At 43.0% G+C, this 24763-nt stretch overlaps 1 protein-coding gene across 1 annotated transcript; it reads right to left on the reverse strand.

The window, feature by feature from the left end:
- Window positions 1–756: 756 nt before the first annotated feature.
- TMEM231 (transmembrane protein 231) lies at window positions 757–24730 on the reverse strand. The gene is made up of 7 exons (XM_045443580.1): window positions 21971–24730; window positions 21706–21875; window positions 7174–7302; window positions 6691–6834; window positions 4271–4352; window positions 3029–3134; window positions 757–2672 (listed from the first exon to the last, which is right to left on the reverse strand). The coding sequence occupies exons 1-7, from the start codon at window positions 22107–22109 to the stop codon at window positions 2492–2494; spliced, it is 951 nt and encodes a 316-aa protein (XP_045299536.1). The 5' UTR covers window positions 22110–24730; the 3' UTR covers window positions 757–2491.
- Between the last annotated feature and the right edge of the window lie 33 nt (window positions 24731–24763).

The raw sequence follows: 24763 nt of genomic DNA on the forward strand, positions 1-24763 counted from the left end.
AGTGTTGTTTATGATAATGAAAAAATTAGAAAGACTACAAAAGATTAGAAAGATGTGTGCCAGAATGCCAATCGTGATAACTTCTACATTTACAGACAACTTATTTTCTTTAGGTTTCTGTAATTTTACATTTTCCCCAATAGGCATTTAGAACTTCTCTGGTCAGAAAGAAACAAGACGTCTTTTAAAAAGCATGAACATGAAGAGAAAGAAAAAAAGAAGACAGAGAATTGCCTTATTAATCTTCCATGGTGGGACCTAAGCAGGGCCTTAGGGAGCCTCACCTGATTCAAACAGAAACTGGAAAATTATTTACCAAAATTAGAGATCTCCCCCCCCCTCGCCACACCCCACATATTGAGTAATTGTCTCAAACCTTGACTTAGCTGTGAGTTACAGCTGGGTTGATAAAATCCTGTATATTTCTCACCTTTCCCCTCTTCCAACTACACTGTGTCATTCCCCTTTGGAAGCTACCAACATCTGATCCGTAAATAATTTGATATTCACCAGACACAGTTGTAATTTTCCAGCCTGTGGGTTTCCACATGCCATGTGGATTCCACCAAAAACTCACATTTACTTGGGGCAGGACCAGGGGATGTTGCCAAAGAGCTAACAAAAGCTCCAAGGTCTTTGGGCAGAGCCCTGGCAACGGAAGGCTGCCGGTGAGTAACTCGGAGAAGTGTGCGCAACCTCTGCCCTCCCCATCCCCACCCCCTTTGCGAAGTCTTCTCATAACAGACACGTGCAGCCTTCCATTTTGAATATTTTAATTAGAAAGGTACAAAACATCATGGTTCTTTATACAAGTTCTGCCTGAAAATAATTTAACAAAATGCAAAGCGGTGTTAATTCATGTCTTTAGCTATCTTCCCGTTTCTCCTTACCTTTTTGTGATTCAAACCAGAAACCATTTTTCATTTAAATCCCAAGAAAAAACGTGTAGGTATATAAACAGCCCTAGATAGTAAAAGACAAGGCAGAGGGGCCAGTGTTAAGCTAGTTTTGTGCTTGAATACTTCAAAGCGGCTGTTTCCAAAACTCTTATCTTGGTCAGCCTGAAAGAAAAGGTGCTTTGGAAATGAGAACTGAATCTCCAAGGTAAACTGAGGCATACACGTGTAGAGGAGTGTGTGGGTGAGTGGGCCTGAAGCATGGTTCAGAGCAGGCGTGTCTCCAGTGCCAGTGACATCTTGGGATCATAAAGTAGATCCATCTGTCCTTTGAGGACAGCTCATTTCCTCAGGCCAGGAACGGCGAACTAGCCTTCCGTGGGCAACAGAGGCCCATTTCAGCAGTCCCATCCTGATGACACTCACTTAGGCAGGAGGTTGATCCTGTCGGACCGCTTGTCATTCTGCTAACAACCAGGCCGGATTAGGCTGTCCTGGGCGGGCAAGCATCCTCTTTACCCCCTCGGTAAACCCCCTTGTTCGTTCTCCCCAAAGCTGCTCACTCTGACGGGCACCCTGTCCCTTCATCACGGGAAATACAAGTAGCTGGGTCTCCTGCTAGCCCTCCAAACAAACTCTGTGGTTGTTGGCAGTGGGAGCCAATACCAACAACAGGTCCTCTGTCACCCGCGTCCTTTTCAAGAAGTGGGGGAGGGCTGTCAAGGAGGAGGAGTGGCAAGTGTCCAGGCTGTTGGGTAAGGGCCAGAGAGAAAGAAACTGTTGTTACAATCCTTACTTCCCCCACTGTTGCGGAGGGGACTGTGAACGAAAGAGCACTCTGGCTTCAGCCTGCTGTTCCAGGGGCACAGACAGGGCAAAAGGCAGGGCACAAAGCCAGCCACAGCAGGGCAGGGATAAAGGGCTGCTCAGCCCAGCTGATGACAGACCACTGTCTGTTAGCCTGAGGGCAGGTGGATGGTCCCGGTGTCCTGGAGTCGCCCACCGGACACGTGTGCGTGCATGTGCTCTCCAGCGCTCCCTTTCTCTCGCTCCCATTCTCCCCCTCAAGGACCTCTCAGTTCTGGAAACCAAAGTTCTGAATGGGAAATTTAGATGCTCAGGAGTGGAAAGTACTACTGATTTGCATATCTCTCACAAGAGAGGCCTGAAAAGAGTAAAATGTGGTTTACAATAGTGGGAAGAAATGCATAGCATGTTTCTCAGTTCAAGAGAGGAAAAGTCTTTGCTTGACCAGAGATGGGACTCTTTCCAAGAGTTCTGAACTGACTGCAGTTTTCTCCTGAAATTCAAGTCTAAGGCAAAAAAAAAAAAAAAAAAAAAAAAGCAAATTATAGCCTTCAGGAACCTCTGGATGTTTCCACAAACTAGTCCCTGAAGATTGTGGAGGTGCTTAGAAGACATGGAATTTGCGTAGAGAAAACTTACAACGGATTGTCCTTTGTCTCTGATAGGAAAAGGACACGCACGGGCACGTGTCCATGAGGAGCTCTTTGCAAAAATTTCTTAAGATGGCCGTTCCCAGAAGACAAGGCTGAGGTAGCCAGGGTCCTGCTTAGTTCTCAGAAATGGTCTTCTTATGATAAGTGCTCCTTATACGGTTCTCCCTGGGGCATTATGGTGACAGGGATCGTGGTCACCACCTGATTCTGAAACACAAATCTTTTGATTCTTTCAAACACCCAGAGGAAGATAAGCAGGATACTGACATACTGGATCCAGGCAAACTTTATCATTTCCCAGAATCCTGGTAGATAAGTACAGCCAGTTAAGGAGTCACAGATGATATTTTCTAAGTGGAAGTTAAGCCAAAGGTTTAGTTTAGACAGGAAATGGCAAAAATGTTTCAAATGCCCTTATGATAAAAGGGACGATAGAAGATTATTAATACATACATATGGATGATTCTGGTCTGAAGAATCATCCAGAGATATGAAGAGGAAATGAGGTTGTTTTTTTTGTTTGTTTGTTTTCTGTCCCTGCACGAACAGCAGACGGAGTCATTTAAGCAATTTCCAATCTGAGACTTCCCATATCTGTCCCTTCTTGGGACAAGGGAGGCACTTTCCTGTTTTTGAAACTGAGCTACTATGGCTCTTTAACAGAAAGGATATGAAATGACTTCCACTGGGTACCGGATGATGGCGTTAATCACAAATGGAGCCTCGGCGGCCCTTCCCACCAGCCAGATGGGGTTGGAGTCCATCAGGACGGTGGTTACTGCAACACAAGCAGGAGTTAAATCAATCCATGAATGCTCTCTCAATAAAATGATAAGGACTATCAAAGTACTCTTTGACCCCTCATGCAAATTCTGCACATCAGAACTTTTCCCAAAAAAATGACTCAGAAGGAAAGAGAATTGACTGTGCAAAGCTGCTCACAAATTATTTGTTGAAACACTTGTCAAAATATTTATGTTATAAACTTGGAACCGTCTGTGTTCTTCCACTGTTGAATGGCTAAGCAAAGGAATACTATGCTACCACTAAAAATAATACCAATTAAAACTTTGTAGTAGCGCGGGGAAATATTTACATTACGAAGTACAAAAAAAAAAGTTGGATCCTAAAATGTTTTATAAACTATGATAAGAGCTGTATAAAAAAATCTGCATATGGACAAAGACTGGAAGGAATAAAGAAAGAAAAGCTGTAGATGAGTGTTTTTAACATTCCTCTGGTTTGGGAATAAATGCCACCAGTGTATTACAAAAATTCAGGAAGAAGTACTGGGATTGCGGTCCTCACAACTTGATAAATGTGTGTGGGTGGTATCTACAATGTCCGGCTGCCACGTAATGCTTCAGATGCCTTGAGAGGAAACCTCAGACGGCCAACCAGACCAATGTGCTGAGTCAAGCACACACACTGGCCCGAGAGCCTTTCCTCTGTGAGGGATGGACACGCTCCGCGTTCCTGCCAGAACGCCGGGCCCCCTGCTCTACTTCAGCTGCTTATTTGGGGGTAAGTCAGTCACATTCCCTACTTCTAGCTGAAAGCCAGGGTTAGCAATTTGTCTTTGGCTCCTTTTACAGGTGTGGTGGGGGAGCAACTCAATTAGGCGTTTACAGAAAAAAAGAAATCCATCAAGCTAGTGATCAATAAACATGGGACATAAATGAGCACTCACCTGCTGGACGTTAAGAGTAGCGGTGGCAGGGGCGGGGTGCGGGGGTCTTTAGATCAGGAGGAAAAGGACAGACCCTGGGTAGCCTGTCCCCCTCCCATCACTGAGTAGTCACTGGCTTGGACATTTTTATCATGACAAGAGCTCCAGTTGTGGTTTTGTCCAATGTTCCCACTGACCTGGAAGGTCCTGGAGAAGCAGCTGAATGCATTGTACCCGTGACTCACCATTCCTGTCCTGGTAAGCGGCAACAATGTGGGTGAGGTCATAGTCACGGGCAAAAGGGCTGGTCCCGTTGATTACAGACACCTGGGATGTGGCAGAAGGGTGTGGAGTGAGCCCCCAGCCACTTTTCCACTCATCCTTCTCTCCTCCCACCCACCCACAGCTGAGACTGGCCTGTCGTGCATGGTAGCCTGCTCAGGCATCAGTAACCCTTTCTTCAAGGATGGATGACCTCCCATGCAACAATTTTTTCTTTTTTTCTTTTTTTTTTTTTTTAACGTTTATTTATTTTTGAGACAGAGAGAGACAGAGCATGAACGGGGAAGGGGCAGAGAGAGAGGGAGACACAGAATCGGAAGCAGGCTCCAGGCTCTGAGCCATCAGCCCAGAGCCCGATGCGGGGCTCGAACTCACGGACCTCGAGATCGTGACCTGAGCTGAAGTTGGACGCCTAACCGACCGAGCCACCCAGGCGCCCCTGCAACAATTTTTTCTAATGTTTATTTATTTTTTAGAGAGAGAGAGAGTGGGAAGGGCAGAGAGAGAGAGGGAGACACAGAATCTGAAGCAGGCTCCAGGCTCTGAGCTGTTAGGACAGAGCCCGATGCAGGGCTCAAACTCATGAACTGCAAGATCATGACCTGAGCTGAAGTCAGCCGCTTAACCGACTGAGCCACCCCAATAATTTAAATCATCTATGTTCAGTCTTCCCTTTTGCAGGGATAGAAACAGGGGTCAATATCCACCTTTCACAGGTTTTACAGCTAGTTATAAAATACCCCTCTCTATTCCAAGGGGAGCAGTAATTCCTTACATTTTTTAAGGAGACCATATTTTCAACCCCTTTGTCTTTTTCTTGCTCTTCCTTGAATGCTCTGTAATTTATCGCTTTTAAGTGTAGAAATGGAAATAGGATAAAGTACAAATAATAAGCATCTGATCCTTTGAAGAAGGAAACGATCTCCTGCCTTCTAATATCACATTCCTGTTGACATATGCTACTATATAAACCTTCATATAAAATGTTTATATCTTGGGGTGCCTGGGTGGCTCAGTCGGTTGAGTGTCAGACTCAGCTGCAGTCTTCAGCACCGTGTTGGGCTCTGTGCTGAGCCGACGTTGCTGAGCGTGCTTGGGATTCTCTCCCTCTCTCTCTCTGCCCCTCCCCTGCTCGTGCATGCCTGCTCTCTCTCTCTCTCTCTCAAAATAAATAAGCTTAAAAAAAAAGGTTTATATCTTATAGTCCCCCTCCTTTTCTTTTTTTTTTTTTAACTTATATTGATTATGGCTAAAGTGGCCATAAATACATTTATCTGGAACAGTCCTGGTTTATGCCTGTAATAACTGATAACACTGAATTTCATTTTCAAAAGTAGAGCAGCCCAACTTATGTGGGCCCCCATGTGGTAAAAGAAAGGTTAGTCATGAGCGATCATATGCATGAGTTCCAGCCCCGGAGAGACAGTTCATGGTTCTGTTATTTACAAGCAGCAGGATTTGGGGAAAATTCGTTAGTCTCTATCCGCCCCAGCTTCCTCATGTGTGAAAGGAGAGTTCAGTCTTTCAACAAATCTGTCTGAGTGCTTTCAGTGTGCCAGGCCCTGTTTTAGGTACTGGAGTGACAGTATAGAAGATGTCAGTGCTTTTGCCACTGGGGAAAAACAGCTAGCAAAGAACTGAAAACAGATCTTCAATATTTCCAGTGGAAGTACAGAAAAGAAATCTGGGTGTGGAGTGGTGGGCAGGGAGGAGAATGCTCTTTAGAAAGGAGTGTCAGGGAAGGACTGTGCTCAGGGATATTCCAGCAGGGACCCGAATGCAGTAGCAGAGCAGGCTGTGTGGACACTTGACAGAGGGAAAGGCCAAGTGCATAACCTTGGAGGGTGGGGGGCGCGCAGGAACTTCCTTTTGCAGGCTTGAGGAAAAGCAAAAGGGCTCGTGTGGCTAGAAAGCAGCCAGGGGGACCGTGATAGGACAAGAGGCTGGAGAGCTGGGAAATGACAGGAGCAGGCATCTCACGAGGCTGCTGTCATGATTCAATGAGATGATATATTTAAACCTCTTAACACAGGGCTGGCATATGTTATGTGCTTAATAAACGGTGGTTAGTACGATTCCCCCAGTGTTTTACACGAACTGCAAAACACTGCTTGGAATATGCTGTGTGTGTGCACATGGGCACCCAAAAACAACACGCAGTTTAGTTCTTAAAGACAGATTGCCCCCCTCTTTTTAGATACAAATACAGGTGTATCTGTCTCTATGTTTTGAAAGAATTCATGGCAAGAATTCCTCAGAAATCCTCTTCTGTGCCACCCACAGAAAAATGCTATTTCCAACTTTCATGTCCTCCCTCTTCAAAGAACTTGGGAAACGGTAACAGAGAGAAACAAAAGAGGTGGACAGTAAAAAGCACCCTTACGTTGTACCGAACGTCGAGGCCACCGCAGCTTAGGGGATGCTTCTGCTGCAGCCTCAGGTCTCCGTTCACATAGAGCTGGGACCCTGGCACAGCAAAGGAGGACTGGAGAAACGCCATGCTCTGCATCACGAATGTCGACATCCTCTGAAATCATCACAAGGAGAGACGATAGCCATTTCACTCACATCGGAAGACTCTGCGTTCCCAGCATCCCTGTCTGTGGTTGCTGCCTACTAGTCCCTTAAACACCAGGGTTAGCCATGCAGGAAGCACCCCGCCCAGAAAACCCTCTGAGCGTCTTAGCAGCTCACCTACATTAATAGGACCCCGATGAGAAGCATTCGATTTGCCTCAATTAAACCCCAAACTACACCTCATAATAGAGCCTTCTGCAGCATGAGTTTTCCTAGAGATCAGGGAGAGGGCTCCGTTCTATTAAAAGACAAAAGGGAGGGGACGGGCTGCCGCAAGGAATGGACTCACGTGCAATCGGTAGGAGAAAGTCAAGATGAGCTGCACACCAAGAACATGCTCCGTGGACTGCAGAGGAAGCTCCAGTTTAAAATGTAACACGTCCATTTTCCCATCCTGGTTCTTGTCTTCTTCTCGAGTCTAGGAAACCCAAAGAGGGCCAATGACCCTGGTCCTTAATGAGTCTGGGAAGAAGCCACTGTTGTACACGTGACCCATTCCTTTGCTATTCACAGGATTTATCTCCCCCACCAAAAGAAACAAAGGAATAAATGGGTATAAATGGATCAATATCAGGGAAAGAGACGCCATGTGCGTGGCCCCTGAGCTTTCGTACTAGTGCTTCTCAAACTGAAGAGGAGCTTGAAGCGGCAAGATCAACAGCACCGGGATGGCATTTTTCTTTTTTCGTTGTCTCCTTTGATCTTTTTGGTTTGTTGTGCTGCTGGCGTGTTCTTTTTTCTTTGGAAACACATCTTGAGTTTACGTGGAATATTTAAATAGCACATTAGAATTGCCTTCTGCTTCTCTAGAAGTCAGCTTTTTATTTTTATTTAAAAAAAAATTTTAATGTTTATTTATTTTTGAGACAGAGAGAGACAGAGCATGAGCAGGGAAGGGGCAGAGAGAGAGGGAGACACAGAATGTGAAGCAGGCTCCAGGCTCTGAGCTGTCAGCACAGAGCCCGACGCGAGGTTTGAACTCACAAACTGTGAGATCATAACCTGAGCCGAAGTTGGGCGCTTAACCGACTGAGCCACCCAGGCGCCCCTAGAAGTCAGCTTTTTAAAATAGAAAAAAGGGGAGCTGGGTGGCTCAGTCAGTTGAGCATCCGACTTTGGCTCAGGTCATGATCTCACAGTTTGTGAGTTTGAGCCCCGCATCAGGCTCTGTGCTGTCAGTGCGGAGCCTGCTTCCGATCCTCTGTCTCCCTCTCTCTCTGCCCCTCCCCTGCTTGTACTCTTGCTCTCTCTCTCAAAAGTAAATAAACATTAAAATAATTGTTTTAAATAGAAAAGAAATGAATCTTCCTCGTTACGCATTGCCCCAAACAGACTCAGAAGAAAACCACCGAGCTCTACTTATACTTTGTTTAACCACGAGCGTCTTTGCTTTAGACTATCGATACTGGACTTCGTTCTCATCATTGATGTCGGGGCTTGGAAGCTAGCTGAGTACCTCTTTTAGTACCAATCAACACAATGAAAAAGGAAGCTCTGTAAAATCAGTGAGGCATTAAAACTACACAGATGATTTATAAATTACGGACATGAAAGTAGGGAAAACAGAGACCTAAGGAAGGAAAAAGGCAAATGACGGCTCATAAAAAACACCAGAATCCGGCCTCGCCTCCCATAGTCCCACCCCATAGTGACCCTAAAATGAGTAACCGGGAAGATGGTCACTGAAATAAGATCACTGTGACACGATTCCTTGGCACGGCTCTGGATCCTGTTGCTACAAGTGACCCTTTTCCCCTGTAGGTCCTCAGAAAGATTCTACTATGGTATATCAACATTCTCATCGGCGTGCTCTGTGAACAGATTCATTTTGCTTTCTGCCATGACTACCATGCAAGGAAGAGATTCTTTGTTCTTTTTCGGGCTACTACGGTTGTTTGAGATGAAGCCAGCTCAGTTTTCAGGACCTTTCAATCATGTCTTTCCTTCTAGACAATAATGTCCTTATCCTAGGCCTTGTGACAGAGAAGCTTACCCTCTCTCTCTTCTGTCGGATTCTGTTTTCTCTGTCCTGTTCCATCAGCTTCACAGGTGTAGGGGAGAGATATCTGTTACAAGGCTGGCGATCAAGTCGCTGAGGCAATGAGGTATTAGCAATTTTGAGTAGGATGGGGAACAGGCTGCCTTGTCTTCCCGTGAATTTTCTTTGGTTGGGAAGACTGGCGAGACAAAGTTGCGTTAACTCTATGTAGCGGACCCCTGCCTTCTGGATCTTAGGATTGGAGAGGAAGACAAAGATCAAACGTCTCCACTTGCAGGACAGGAGAGTGGCTGGGATGAGTTGCTAGAAGAATCCAGACCCCAGCACAGTGTGGGGGGGACAGAAATGCATTTTTTATTTGATCTTTACAATAAAGCCTGAGGGAAGCAGAGCGAGTATTATCCCCACTGTATGGATGAGAAAATTGAGGTTCAGGGAGATGGAGGGGTTTGTCATGTGTGGCTAGTAGTGGTAAAGACTGGATTTGAAACCTCATCTTTGACTTAGAATCTCGTCCTCTTTCTAGGACTAAAACGCCCAGACTTAAAAAACCAAACACTCAAGGGAAAAACGTTGGGTAGGACAAATCTTTTTGCAAAAAGCCAGCATCAAAGTTTGTAAGTCTGTGTTCTGTCTGTGCACACACTTCTGCTTCAAGTTCACACAGGACAGGGATCTGACACCGGGGAATAATTTAGTGTCTGCCTGTTAAATTCACACGTTACTTTGTCAAGTATTTTTTTAGGGGCCTACTAGGTGCCAGGCACTGTCGGGTGCTGGAAATATAATGGCAACCAAAACAGATGAACTCCTTACCCTAATGGCGCTTTTGTTCCCGGCCAGGGAGGCAGAAGATAAATCAATAAACAAATAAATGTGGTAAGGGCCACAAAGAGAGATAAAATAGGCTGAAATGAAAGAATGACAGGGTAGGATTTCACAGCCATTTTTTACAGGAAATTTTCAGGAATATCTGACTGTGGGAGGCTGGAATGAAGTGAGGTGATGAGGCACAGAAATATCTGGGGTAAGAGTGATCCCTGCTGACAAAGTTCACCGGCTCCGCGCTGTGCGCTGTGTGCAAAGTGGGTCAGTGCTTAAGGGAGCGACGAGGCCAGTGCCGCCGAGTGGGTGAGGAGGGAGGTGGAGGCTGAGGCCAAGGCAGCGGGGGGGTGAACGAATGATGTATGCACTGCATCTCCCACAAGCACCCGCCGCCAGGTCCGGCTGTCACCCCCGCAGGGTGGGCAGGGTGGGCTGCATTTCTGTGCCAGCACTTGGACCACGGATGACATCCACCATTTCATTCCACTGAGTTCAAATCAAGCTTAACACATGTGCAACAGGTCTAAAGGCAGGCATTCAGAGAGCTAATACTTCTTTAACACAAGTTCAAGGTTAGTATCTAAAACCCAATTGGTGTGTTTGGCTAAGAGAATTCATAAATTACACCAGTACCTTATTTTTACAAGGCATATGTGCAATTTGAAGCAATCTGTATATCCATTGATTGTCCCATCTGATTCCTCTGCATACCTCAGCTATAGTAAAAATTAGCAATAATTAAAAAGAGCTCTTTACAGTATTACACTGAGGCTAAGAAAGGGTATGGGACCCAGTGACAGAACTGGGGCTAGGACTTAGATTTACAGGCTCTATTCAGGGCTCCTTCTACAATAGCCCACAAGAACCTTAATTTCAGGGGTGCCTGGGTGGCTCGGTCCGTTAAGCATCTGACTTTGACTCAGGTCATGATCTCACAGTTTGTGGGTTTGAGCCCCACGTCAGGCTTTGCACTGATGGTGTGGAGCCTGCTCTGGATTCTGTGACTCCCTCTCTCTCTGCCCTTCCCCCACTCTCTCTCTCTCTGTCTCTCAAAAAAATAAATAAACATTATAAACTTTAAAAAAAAAAAAGAACCCTAATTTTAAAGATTTCTGGTGGTTAAAGCAGGATAATCCTTTAGGATATATGTGAAATCAATACAAATATACTAGATGAAATAAATGCAGGCATTGGTAGGTTTAGTCAATTCTCATCAGTGTGCCTAGAGACATCTGGGGCCAATCAGGAAGACAGAAACAAAAGTAAACAATAACTTTAACAGAGGGAGTGTAGTACAGGGATTCATTAGTAACAAAGGTATTAGAGGATCAGAAAGGCAGGAGGGGAGTACCAAGTTAGGGTGACGGCAGGAAGCAGCAGACCCCTTCCTAGGTCTGCAGAAGGAAGGGAAGAGGCTGGCATTACCTCAAGGAGCTGGGACCCAGACCTCAGGAGCCTGGAAGAAAGAACCCACCAGAGGGAATCAATAAGGCTGGAGACTTCTTCCTTCGGTTTGCTTAACCCGGGCAATGGTTCTTCCCTCTGGATGCAGTTTCAAGTTTTCTCCCACTCCCAGAAGTAAGCTCATCATGCCTCCTACAGGCTGAGCCTCACAGAGAGCCAGTGGGCAAAGGAGGATGTGGTTTTCAGCAACTCAGAGAGCACGACAAAGCAGGGTGGAGGAGGATGGGTGGGGAGCGGAACAAGACCCACTGACACGCACACCACCTGACTGTGAGAGTTGCTGTAAATTTAATCACCGCCATTACTTCCGGAGGGCTCCAACTTGTAACATTTTCCCCATCGGAGATTCTATAGTATTTGATGGCTTGTTGGAATTTTGTTAGGCCCCTGTTTGCTTTCATACCTTTTAATTCTTTCATATCATATTCTTTCATCAAAGGTTAATTTATTAATTTTTTTCAAAGGATTTTATGTTTAAGTAATCTCTATACCCAATGTGGGGCTCAACCTCACGATCAAGAGTTGCATGGAGTACCAACTGAGCGAGCCAGGCGCCCCAAGTTTAATTTCTTAGTGTATACCAGTGTCCATCGTCCTGTATTACTTGTCATCATTAGGTGTTTCATTTTTTTCTTTTAATGTTGAAAATATTCTTTGGCACAGTCTTTCGGTCTCCAGCAAAGTAGGGACCAATACTTTATGGCCCCTAGACTCATCAAATCCTTGCTACCTGCATTTCAATGAACCTAAGATACCAACAATTATAAAATGCACCGTTACTTTATATCCTAGCGCCTATTATATGGGCACCTGGATGGCTTGGTCAATTGAGTGTCTGACTCTTGATTTCCGCTCAGGTCATGATCCCAGGATGGTGGAATTGGGGCCGACATCAGGCTTGGTGCTGAGTGTGAAGCCTGCTTAAGATTCTCTCTCTCTCTCTGCCCCTCTTCCCTGCTCACCCACTCTCTCTCAAATACAACTATATGTATATACTTATTTATATATATATATGTACATACATATATATGTATATTATTATATGTATATATACTATACATATATATACATATACATATATATACATAATAAATTGATCTAGGGATTCCTAAAACTTCTTTACGTTTTGATACTCTTGCATCACTTTGTGACTCAATGTTAGCCATGCTTTTCTATGGAATTTTGTCTTTTGGTAAAATATTTTTAAAAATTTTTTTAACGTTTATTCATTTTTGAGAGACAGAGAGAGAGACAGAGTGTGAGTGGGGAGGGGAGAGAGAGAGGGAGACACAGAATCCGAAGCAGGCTTCAGACTCTGAGATGTCAGCACAGAGCCTGATGCGGGGTTCCAACTCACCGACTGCAAGATCATGACCTGAGCCAAAGTCAGACGCTTAACCGACTGAGCCATCCAGATGCCCCAATGAAATTTTTTTTCTGATAAAATATTTTTTAAAAATTAACTAAAATCCATTGGTCTGGGCTCTTAAGCAGGCTTTAAAATTATGGGGCGCTTTGGTGGTTCAGTTAGTTGAACATCCACCTCTTGGTTTCAGCTCAGGTCATGATCCCAGCCCTGCGTTGGGTTCTATGCTCAGCATGAAGCCTGCTTAAAATTAGCCTCTCTCTCTCCCTCTGCCCCTCTTCCCAGCTCACATGCGTGCTCTCTCTCTCTCTCTCTCCCTCAAATACAAATTTTAAAAGTTATGTAGAGCTAGCCTATTTTTAAGTGCCTCTTGAACCTTCCAAATGGCCAACATTTGGTTCTCAGGGTTAAGATAATGTTTAATTACTGTTGCTGGGGTTTTCTTTCAAGATGCTGTTGTCCCTTCTGGAAGTTTCGACCCTGGCACATCTGATGTTTGCACATGGGTAGGCAATGAGGACTATGCCAAGCCTGTCTCCCGGCAGCAGCTATTGTAAGATACCTTAGAGAGGACAGATTTTGATTTGAGAGATGTGAAAACAAAATGGGTATCTCAGACGCATGATGCTCTCCACTCACCTTCCTGAATCCCTTTATAGCCTTCAGCCCCCATATTCTATGGGTCCACACATGCCTTAAAGAGCTAAGTCACCTTCACCTTATTGAAGAGAGAGGTCACCCTGTGCTTTTTTTTTTTTTTCCCTTCTGTCATTAGCAACAATAGCAACAACAAGAAACTCAGACTTTGAAAGCATTTAAAGCATAGGGACTTTAGAGACGCCGGGCAAGGTGATCTGACCAAAAGGAGAAGCAAGGGCGTTTCTGACTGCTGAGGCATTTTCCCAAATTAGCAACCACAAAGCCACTCCCCAGCATTTGGTCAAACCTTGACCTAAAACCACTGCTTCCCTGGTGTATTACCATAAGATCACCCACCTGCTTTAAAACAAAACTGAGACTTAGTTCACATATGATAAAATATACAATTCAGTAGATTTTAGGATATTCAAAAGTTGTGCAACTATGACCACTATCTAAGTTCCAATTTCAAAATATTTTCTTCATCCAGAAAAGGAACCCCAAGCACATGAGTCACTACCCATCTCTCCCCTCCCCCAATTCCCCAAGCCTGTGGAATCCTAATTTCTGTCTCTACAGATTTGTCTATTATGAACATTTAATATAAATGGAATCATACGCTGTGCTATTTTGTGGTTGGATTCTTTCACTTAGCATGTTTTGAAGGTTCATCCACGCTGAACCTTCCTTTCTGTGGTTGAATAATGTTCCATTGTATGGCTATAACACATTTCGTTTATCCATTCATTTGTTGATGGACATTTGGGTTGGGTTTTTTGCTATTAGAAATAAAGCCTCTATGAACATTTGTGCATGAGTTTTTGTTTAGCTATAGGTCTTCAATTCTCTTGGGTACACATATACCTAGGCATGGAGGTGCTAGAAAATACGGTAATTCTAGTTTAACTTTTTGAGGAACTGCAAACTATTTTCCAAAGCGGCTGTGTCACTTTATATACTTAGCAGCTGTTATTGTTTTTGGTTTGTTTTTGCCTTACTTGGGCACTTTCTAAATTTTTTCCTTTAAAAATTGTTGTAGTTATAGTCTAAATATCTGGAATATGTATTACACTCTTATCATACAAAATTTAAAAGGTAAAAGGGTATAGTGAAAAAGTTTCTCTCCCATCCTAACCTTAGCTACTTAATTCCTTCCCCAGAGCAATCAATGTTGTGTCTTTTGAATCCTTCCAGAGAAAGAACATGCATGTGTGTATATGTGTATACAACCACACATACATATGTTGCTATTTTTTTCTATTATTTTTATATGAATGGAAGCTTACAATATATAATTTTTGGTTTTTGTACTTACCAATTTCTTTTGGAGGTAATTCAATATATAGAGATCCACTTCATTAAAAAAATAGCTAGGGGTGCCTGGGTGGCTCAGTTCGTTGAGCGTCTGACTCTTGATGTCAACTCAGGTCATGATCTCACAGTTTGTGGGCTCGAGCCCTGTGTCAAACCTGCTTTAGAGTGTAGCCTGCTTGGGATTCTTTCTTCCTCTTTCTCTGTCCCTCCCCAACTTGTGTGTGTGCATGCATGCACTCTCTCTCTCTCTCTAATAATAATAATAATAATAATAATAATAATAATAATAATAATAAACAACTTAGGGGCGCCTGGGTGGCTCAGTTGGTTGAGCATCCGACTTTGGCTCAGGTCATGATCTCACGGTTTATGAGTTCGAGCCCTGCCAGGCTCTGTGCTGACAGCTCAGAGACTGGAGCTTGCTTCAGATTCTGTATCTTCCCCTGTCTCTGTCCCTCCCCCTGCTCACACTCTGTCTCTCTCTCTCTCTCTCAAAAATAAACAAATATTTTTTAAAAATTAAAAAAATAATAACTTAAAAAAATAGCTATGCCGGGCACCTGGGCTCAGTTAGTTAAGCCTAGGACTCTTGATTTTGGCTCAGGTCAAGATCTCATGATTCTTGAGATTGAGCCCAGAATGGAGCTTGCTTGGGATTCTCTCTCTGCCCTTCCCCCACTTGCACAGGAACTCTCTCTCAAACTAAATAAACTTAAAAAAAAAAAAAAAAGCTATGCAACATTCCACTGGGCAGATGTACCACAATTTCTTTGCTGAGTCTTCTATTACTACATGGGTTGTTTACCTAATTACAAACAATGCTGCAATAAGCAACTTTTTACATAACTCGTTTCACATGTGTGCACAAACCTAGGGTACCTCGCTGGAAATGGAAGCAGGCTTGAAGCAGGCCTGTACATCTGTAATTTTGATAAATAAGGACATGTATTCCTTCAAAGAGGTTGTTCCAATCTACACTCCCATCAGTGGCATACGAAAGTGCTCACACACTTCCCTACGTCCTGACCACGGTGTCGTCACACTTCAATTTTTGCCTATTTGATAGATTAAAAAATGGCATCTCAATATATTCTTTGCATTTCTCTAATCGTGCGTGTGATTTCATATATTTAAGAGTCAAATGTGTTTCCTTTTCTCTGAACTGTTTACATTCTTTGTTTTTCTAGTGGGTGCTTGGTCTTTTAATTATAGATCTGTAGGCACTTTATGTTAGGGAAAGGAGCTTTTTACAAGTGATACAAATAATAAAACTTTTTCCTAGTTGTCATTTGTGTTTTGACTGTGCTTATGGTTTTACCACGCCAATAGTTTTAAAAAATTATTTTTATTTTTATAGAGTTGAATTTACCCAAAAGTTTCTTTTATGGCTTCTAGATTTAATGTCACACTTCGAATAACCTTTCCTATTCCAAGATATAAAAGCTCTTGCCATTTGTTTCATTACTTTTATTATTTCATTACAAATTTTTTTCATGTTTATTTTTGACAGAGAAAGACAGAATATGAGTGGAGGAGGGGCCAAGGGAGGGGAGACACCGAATCTGAAGCAGGCTCCAGGCTCTGAGCTGTCAGCACAGAGCCTGACGCGGGGCTCCAACTCACGAACCGTGAGATCATGACTTGAGCCGAAGTTGGAGGCTTAACCGACTGAGCCACCCAGATGCCCCTTATTTCACATTTTAAATTGAATTTTTATCTGTCTGGACTTTAATTCTGGTGTAGAGTCTCAGACCTGGCTCCATTTTAACTTTTTCCATATGGCTTCCCAGTTGTCCCTACACCATTTTATTATGTAAGTCAGCTTTCGTCACTGATTTAAAATGCCACCTTTATGATATATGAGTCCTTTTCTATACTTTTTATACAAGTTCTTCAAACCACATTGCTTTACTTATTATGGCCTTAACGTATAGTTTATTATCTGATAGAGCTATTCTCCTTGTATTACCCTTCTCTTTGTCCTAGAGTTTCTGTCTATCCCTCCAAACTGTTATGTTTTCATTGAAAATGCATTGAAAGTATAGATTAACCAAGGGCGAAGAGGTATCTTTATGATGTTGAATTTTCCTATCCAAAAGTATGACAGAAATCACCATTCTTTTGATCTCTTTTGTGTCATTCACCAGTCTTTTTATTTACATAGATCTTGTACATTTCTTGTTAAGCTTATTCCTAATGAGTTTATTTGTTGAGTTGCTGTTGAGATCGGTACTTGCACTATATCTTCCAGCTCATTGATTTATATCTTATGATTGGAAATTATTCTCAAACCAAGGGCTCAGCTAGAATGAAGCAAATCATTTACTGAGAAAGAACACAGATGACATACTCATAGATTACTTATAGACACTGGCCTGGAATGGGGGGAAAAGAAAGACTAGGAAAAAGGAGCTTTGGCTTTGTGTTACACAGTGTAAAATTACCTAGTATTAAAAAGGATTAATAGTTCTGGGCACCATAAAAATAAGAGATTGTCTTGGTTTCGTGGATGAAAAATTGGCGAAGCAGGGGGAACATGAGCAGTGTTCTTGAGGGAGTAGTTTCCGGTTACAGAGATAAGAGCCTCACTAACTAGCAGTCAGTCGGGGAAGCCAGTCAGTTGGGGAAGCCAGTCATTTGGTGGATGAACAAATGAATAAAACCTAATGTTGTATCCTCGTTTTCATGATTATTTTTAAGTTTTCCTAATTAATTCTTAGACTCAAGTAACCAGGGAGTATGATAGAGAGGAATACACAAATGTGACGAAAAAAATCTTCTACCAAAAACTTAAAAGACAGGGAATACTAATCTAAAGTAAAACGAGCAAGTTAATTTTTTGTTTGGAATAAACAACGCTTTTGCTTCCACTTTTGGAAAGTAATCACATGCATGTGGAACACGAGAAATACAGTGGGTATACAGTGAAAAGTAAGCACATCTTGACACAGCCTCTCATCCATAGTCACCCTTCTCCACAGGCATTATCATCTCCAGTAAGAATAAAAATGGGCAACATGTAATGATTAGTGAGGAGTTATTGAAGGAGATTTATCTCCTACTCCAGTTCTATGTTTTAAAATCAATTTTTTAATCCCATCTGGTAATTTTTTTATGTTTTTATTATTTATTTTTGAGAGAGGGAGAATGCAATTTGGAAACAGATATGGGGAAGGGACAGAGATAGAGGCAGACAGAGAATCCAAAGCGGGCTCCATGCTGAGAGCAGAGAGCCCGATGTGGGGCTCGAACCCACCAACTGTGAGATCATGACCTGAGCCGACGTCTGACGCCTAACCAACTGAGCCTCCCAGATGCCTCTAAAATTAATTTAAAATACCTGATCATTTAAAGAATCAAAGGTGTTCAACAATGTTTGTTACAAAACGCAGCAGACTTCCAGCCCCATGGCAAATATTTTCATCTCATTTACTGATTATGTAGAAATGTATCTCCATGTCTTTAAATAACATTGACACAGGCACTTCTGTATTTCTCAGTGTTGGGCATTCTCTATTGACTTGCCACAAGGAGAGATGAAAGGTCAGTTTTCTGCCCTCCACTCCTCAACTGACTTTAACTCTCATTTTGGTTAGTCAATCTATATTCAGTGTTCCCATAATTATGACTAAGTAAATCCTTTACCTTTCTCCTTACTTTTTATTTCACTGGATTTAGTAATTATTTCCTTGGTTAGTTTTATGTTTACTGATACAATTTCAACAAACAGCTTGTATTCCAATTCCTTACAATTTGATGTTTAAAGGTGCAAGATTTACTCAAAATCTTGTTCACTGCAGTATTCTAACAGTGAAAAAGTAAAAGCACATCAAACATTCACCAAGAGAGAATTGTTAAATCCATTACAGTTATTCCATATTGTGAAATACTATGCAGATTTTAAAAAGAATAAGGTTAATTAACAAGTATACATATGCCTAACATGTACCTTTAATTTTGTCATTATATATACTTGTAATTCTTTAATATTTTACAATGAGCATGCATGTTTACCACGAGAAAAAAATATGAAAATTTAAAGTAATCAGAAAAAAACAATCTGAATTCATATTTTGTTTGTTGTTATTCATATGTCCAATCAGATTAAAAAATTTTTGGTGGGTAAAGAGATTCAACTTTGGAAGAAGAAAAAATAGAATTTTTATACTTCTAAAGGAAAATGTTTTCAGAAAATGAGCAGAAAGGGGATGAATGTAGAGGAAACACTCATCCTGAACCAAATACTAAATTACAGACAGTAAAATGTTTCCTTTTCATCCTGGACAGCTGCAAAATGGAGCAGCATCCACCCTTACAAATCCAGGGAGGCGGGACTGGGCCCCCAGCACATTCTGGGGAGGTCGCTTGACCAATGAGCGCCTCGGCTTCCACGTGTCCGGTCTGCATTAAAAATGCATGCCCTTGCCCACTCTCACCGCTGTTGTTTAACATAGTGCTGGAAGTTCTAGCATCAGCAATCAGACAACAAAAGGAAATCAAAGGCATCAAAATTGGCAAAGATGAAGTCAAGCTTTCGCTTTTTGCAGATGACATGATATTATACATGGAAAATCCGATAGACTCCACCAAAAGTCTGCTAGAACTGATACATGAATTCAGCAAAGTTGCAGGATACAAAATCAATGTACAGAAATCAGTTGCATTTTTATACACTAACAATGAAGCAACAGAAAGACAAATAAAGAAACTGATCCCATTCACCATTGCACCAAGAAGCATAAAATACCTAGGAATAAATCTAACCAAAGATGTAAAGGATCTGTATGCTGAAAACTATAGAAAGCTTATGAAGGTAATTGAAGAAGATTTAAAGAAATGGAAAGACATTCCCTGCTCATGGATTGGAAGAATAAATATTGTCAAAATGTCAATACTACCCAAAGCTATCTACATATTCAATGCAATCCCAATCAAAATTGCACCAGCATTCTTCTCGAAACTAGAACAAGCAATCCTAAAATTCATATGGAACCACAAAAGGCCCCGAATAGCCAAAGGAATTTTGAAGAAGAAGACCAAAGCAGGAGGCATCACAATCCCAGACTTTAGCCTCTACTACAAAGCTGTCATCATCAAGACAGCATGGTATTGGCACAAAAACAGACACATAGACCAATGGAATAGAATAGAAACCCCAGAACTAGACCCACAAACGTATGGCCAACTCATCTTTGACAAAGCAGGAAAGAACATCCAATGGAAAAAAGACAGTCTCTTTAACAAATGGTGCTGGGAGAACTGGACAGCAACATGCAGAAGGTTGAAACTAGACCACTTTCTCACACCATTCACAAAAATAAACTCAAAATGGATAAAGGACCTGAATGTGAGACAGGAAACCATCAAAACCCTAGAGGAGAAAGCAGGAAAAGACCTCTCTGACCTCAGCCGTAGCAATCTCTTACTCGACACATCCCCAAAGGCAAGGGAATTAAAAGCAAAAGTGAATTACTGGGACCTTATGAAGATAAACAGCTTCTGCACAGCAAAGGAAACAACCAACAAAACTAAAAGGCAACCAACGGAATGGGAAAAGATATTTGCAAATGACATATCGGACAAAGGGCTAGTATCCAAAATCTATAAAGAGCTCACCAAACTCCACACCTGAAAAACAAATAACCCAGTGAAGAAATGGGCAGAAAACATGAATAGACAGTTCTCTAAAGAAGACATCCGGATGGCCAACAGGCACATGAAAAGATGCTCAACGTCGCTCCTCATCAGGGAAATACAAATCAAAACCACACTCAGGTATCACCTCACGCCAGTCAGAGTGGCCAAAATGAACAAATCAGGAGACTATAGATGCTGGAGAGGATGTGGAGAAACGGGAACCCTCTTGCACTGTTGGTGGGAATGCAAATTGGTGCAGCCGCTCTGGAAAGCAGTGTGGAGGTTCCTCAGAAAATTAAAAATAGACCTACCCTATGACCCAGCAATAGCACTGCTAGGAATTTATCCAAGGGATACAGGAGTACTGATGCATAGGGGCACTTGTACCCCAATGTTTATAGCCGCACTCTCAACAATAGCCAAATTATGGAAAGATCCTAAATGTCCATCAACTGATGAATGGATAAAGATTTTGTGGTTTAGGGGTGCCTGGGTGGCGCAGTGGGTTAAGCGTCTGACTTCAGCCAGGTCCCGATCTCCGCGGTCCGTGAGTTCGAGCCCCGCATCAGGCTCTGGGCTGATGGCTCAGAGCTGGAGCCTGTTTCCAATTCTGTGTCTCCCTCTCTCTCTGCCCCTCCCCTGTTCATGCTCTGTCTCTCTCTCTCTCTGTCCCAAAAATAAATAAACGTTAAAAAAAAAAATTAAAAAAAAAAAAAGAAATTGTGGTTTATATACACAATGGAATACTACGTGGCAATGAGAAAAAATGAAATATGGCCTTTTGTAGCAACGTGGATGGAACTGGAGAGTGTGATGCTAAGTGAAATAAGCCATACAGAGAAAGACAGATACCATATGGTTTCACTCTTATGTGGATCCTGAGAAACTTAACAGAAACCCATGGGGGAGGGGAAGGAAAAAAAAAAAAAAGGTTAGAGTGGGAGAGAGCCAAAGCATAAGAGACTGTTAAAAACCGAGAACAAACTGAGGGTTGATGGGGGTGGGAGGGAGGGGAGGGTGGGTGATGGGTATTGAGAAGGGCACCTTTTGGGATGAGCACTGGGTGTTGTATGGAAACCAATTTGACAATAAATTTCATATATTAAAAAAAATAATAATAAATAAAATAAAATAAAATAAAAATGCATGCCCTTGCCGGTCTCTGGGGCGATGCACAAATGCAGCGACAAAGTGGGGTAATTAATAAGAACACCTTTCGGCCTTTGTGATTCATAAAGGAATTTTCGCGACCACTCATCCATCAGGCCAGGCCCACGGAAATGACGGGGACGAGACACAGGCTATCCCCAGGCTTCGGGTCTCTGTGTAGGACACATGCTAACAGCAGTGGCTAACTTTCTTGGGGTTGCGGACTGCTTGAAGTCAAATGAGTCAACAGAGTCACTTCCCGGGAAATTAAACATATACACAGGCCAATGTGCCTGTGTACACAATTTTCGTGGGTTCACGACCCTTAAGACCCAAACTGGGCTTCCCCAGGCCGGGCCCGCTCACCCTCCCCCCGCCACCCTCTCCCAGTCCCGGTGGGCCTCTAGGCCTGAGGGAGAACCACTTACCGAAACCAGCGGGACGCGCAGGTGATCCCCCTGCAGTCGGTTGAAAGCGGGGAACGTGCTCCAGGCCAGGAACCCGCCGTGATCGGGTCCCAGCAGGGCCACGAGTAGCACCTGGTGCTGGAAGCGCACGGTCGGCTGCTCTTCGTAGCTGCTCCGCTTCAGCCAAAGCCCTGAGACAGAGAGGGCAATGGGGAGGTCACGAAGGCGGGCACCGGCACAGCGGGCCGCGGGGAACTGTGCGCTCAGCGGCCGCGGGCAAGCTCACCGTGGCTCCGGAAGGCCACCAGCAGCGGCGGGATGTACGTGAGCACGGCGGCCAGCAGCAGGAACAACGCGGCCTTGGAGCAGAGCCCCGCGCGGTAACCGCGCTCCACCGGATGAGAGAAAAGCTCGTAGAGCGCCATGAACTCCGCGCGTAGTCCAGCCCCTTGTGCTGAAGCCCTCGCGGTTCCAGAGGAAGGACCAAGTTTGGCTTCTCCTGGTTGCCATAGCCTTGGTCTCCACGGCAACGGACGGCGCAGCGAAAGGAACCAATAGCAAGGACGCGGGGCCTTGGTAGGGGTGGGGCTAAGAGGGGGCGGTGCCCGCTGGTGGGCGTTAGACCTCCTTTCGGCCTTACTTTCCTTTTCCAAACGCTAAGTGGAAAAAGGGTATTTCCGAGCCCAGAATCGTCGCCATCCCCTGTGTTAATACTTGCGCAAAACAGGATTTTCCTAAAAGTTGACTTGAAGTAACTACCTGCTTATGTGTCAACTGTTAATCCCCAATGTTGTGCATACTTAAGTCCAATCAGTCACAGCACACTATACATTACAGGAAAACACAAATGTGGCTGTAGTTCTGGCGGTGGCCCCGCTAAGACCAAAGCCAGGTCCCTTTGTCTCCAAAATTTGTTGCTTTCACTATACTCCTTAACAGGACAGAGAAACGGGACACAAATCTCTGAGATCTTCGAGGGATAAAAGATAATTACTACATGGTTCTCGGCTATACTTCATTACCTTATACTGGGTACAAGCTTCGCCACCGGTTTTAAGGGAAGCTGGGGTCCTCCACAGAGATGACACTGGCTCATCACTTAATTGAATGCTTCCACCACTATCACCACCGCCACCCGCCCCCCCCAGCCAGTATTTCATGGCAGAAGGAGGCCCTGAAGGATCACACTGCAGTTCCAAAAGGTAGTGTGTTCAGAGAAAAATCCAGTAGTTGATGCCTCTATTTTGAAGGCAACCTAGAAATGTCTTTTAGATGAAGAGAATAGCTGAGATCCTAACAACACAGACACCTGAGAGGTCAAGACATGATCATTTGGGAAAACTATCCAGGGTCCTCCCCATAGTCTAAGATGACAATAACAGCCATAAGATTTTGACATATATGGTCTGGTACTACTCATCCTTGCTTTAAAACTTTTCTGAGCAATCCCTATCCAAATAACACCAGTATCCTTCACAGAACTAGAACAAACAATCCTAAAATTTGTATGGAACCAGAAAAGACCTCAAACAGCCAAAGCAATCCTGAAAAAGAAAACCAAAGCTGGAGGCATCACAATTGCAGACTTCAAGCCATACTACAAAGCTGGATTCATCAAGACGGTATGGTACTGGCACAAGAACAGACACAATGGAACAGAATAGAGAACCCAGAAATGGACCCACAAACATATGGCCAGCTAATCTTTGACAAAGCAGGAAAGAATATCCAATGGAAAAAAGACAGTCTCTTCAGCAAATAGTGTTGGGAAAACTGGACTGCAACGTGCAGAAGAATGAACTTGGAGCAGTTTCTTACACCATACACAAAAATAAACTCAAAATGGATGAAAGACCTAAATGTAAGACAGGAAGCCATCAAAATCCTAGAGGAGAAAAAAGGCAACAACTTCTTTGACCTCGGTTGCAGAAACTTCTTGACATGTTTCCAGAGGCAAGGAAAACAAAAGCAAAAATGAACTATTTGGACCTCATTAAGATAAAAAGCTTCTGCACAGAAAAGGAAACAATCAGTAAAACTAAAAGGCAACCGACAGAATGGGAGAAGATATTTGCAAATGACATATCAGATAGTTAGTATCCAAAATCTATAAAGAACTTAATCAAACTCAGCACCCAAAAACACAAATAATCCAGTGAAGAAATGGGCAAAAGACACGAATAGACACTTTTCCAAAGAAGACATCCAGACGGCCAACTAACACATGAAAAAATGCTCAACATCACTCATCATCAGGGAAATACAAATCAAAACCACAGAGAGACACCACCTCACCCCTGTCAGAATGGCTAACGTGAACAACTCAGGCAACCACAGATGTTGGCGAGGATGCAGAGAAAGAGGATCTCTTTTGCACTGCTGGTGGGAATGCAAGCTGGTGCAGCCACTCTTGAATGTATATATGTATACAATGGAATATTACTTGGTGATCCAAAAGAATGAAATCTTGCCATTTATAACAATGTGGATGGAACTAGAGTGTATTATTCCAAGCGAAATAAGTCAGTCAGAGAAAGATAAGTAGCATATGATTTCACTAATATGTGGAATTTAAGATACAAAACAAATGGACATAAGGGAAGGGAAGCAAAAATAACATAAAAACAGAAAGGAAAACAAACCATAAGCGACTCTTAAATACAGAGAACAAACTGAGGGTTGCTGGTGGGGTGTTGGGTAGGAGGAAAGGCTAAATGAGCAAGGGACATTAAGGAGGACACTTGTTGGGGTGAGCACTAGGCGTTACATGTAAGTGATGAATCACTAAATTCTATTCCTGAAATTATTATTATGCTTTATGTTAACTAATTTGGATTTAAAATTAAAAAAAAAAAAAAACCTTTTCTGGGGCGGCAACACAGCTCTTAAATACAGCAATTGTACGGCTGAAATCTATATTATGATTCTGACATTATACTATATCTGTGATTTAGGTGAATGACTTTCATTTATTTAAATAACTGTTAAAGCCATATGATTTCATTCATGTGTGGAACTTAAAAAACGAAACAAAAGAACAAAGGGGGAAAAAAATAGACAACCCCAAAAACAGACTTCT

This window comes from Leopardus geoffroyi, chromosome E2 (assembly GCF_018350155.1).
Source record: "Leopardus geoffroyi isolate Oge1 chromosome E2, O.geoffroyi_Oge1_pat1.0, whole genome shotgun sequence".
NCBI classification, from domain to species: Eukaryota; Metazoa; Chordata; class Mammalia; order Carnivora; family Felidae; genus Leopardus; species Leopardus geoffroyi.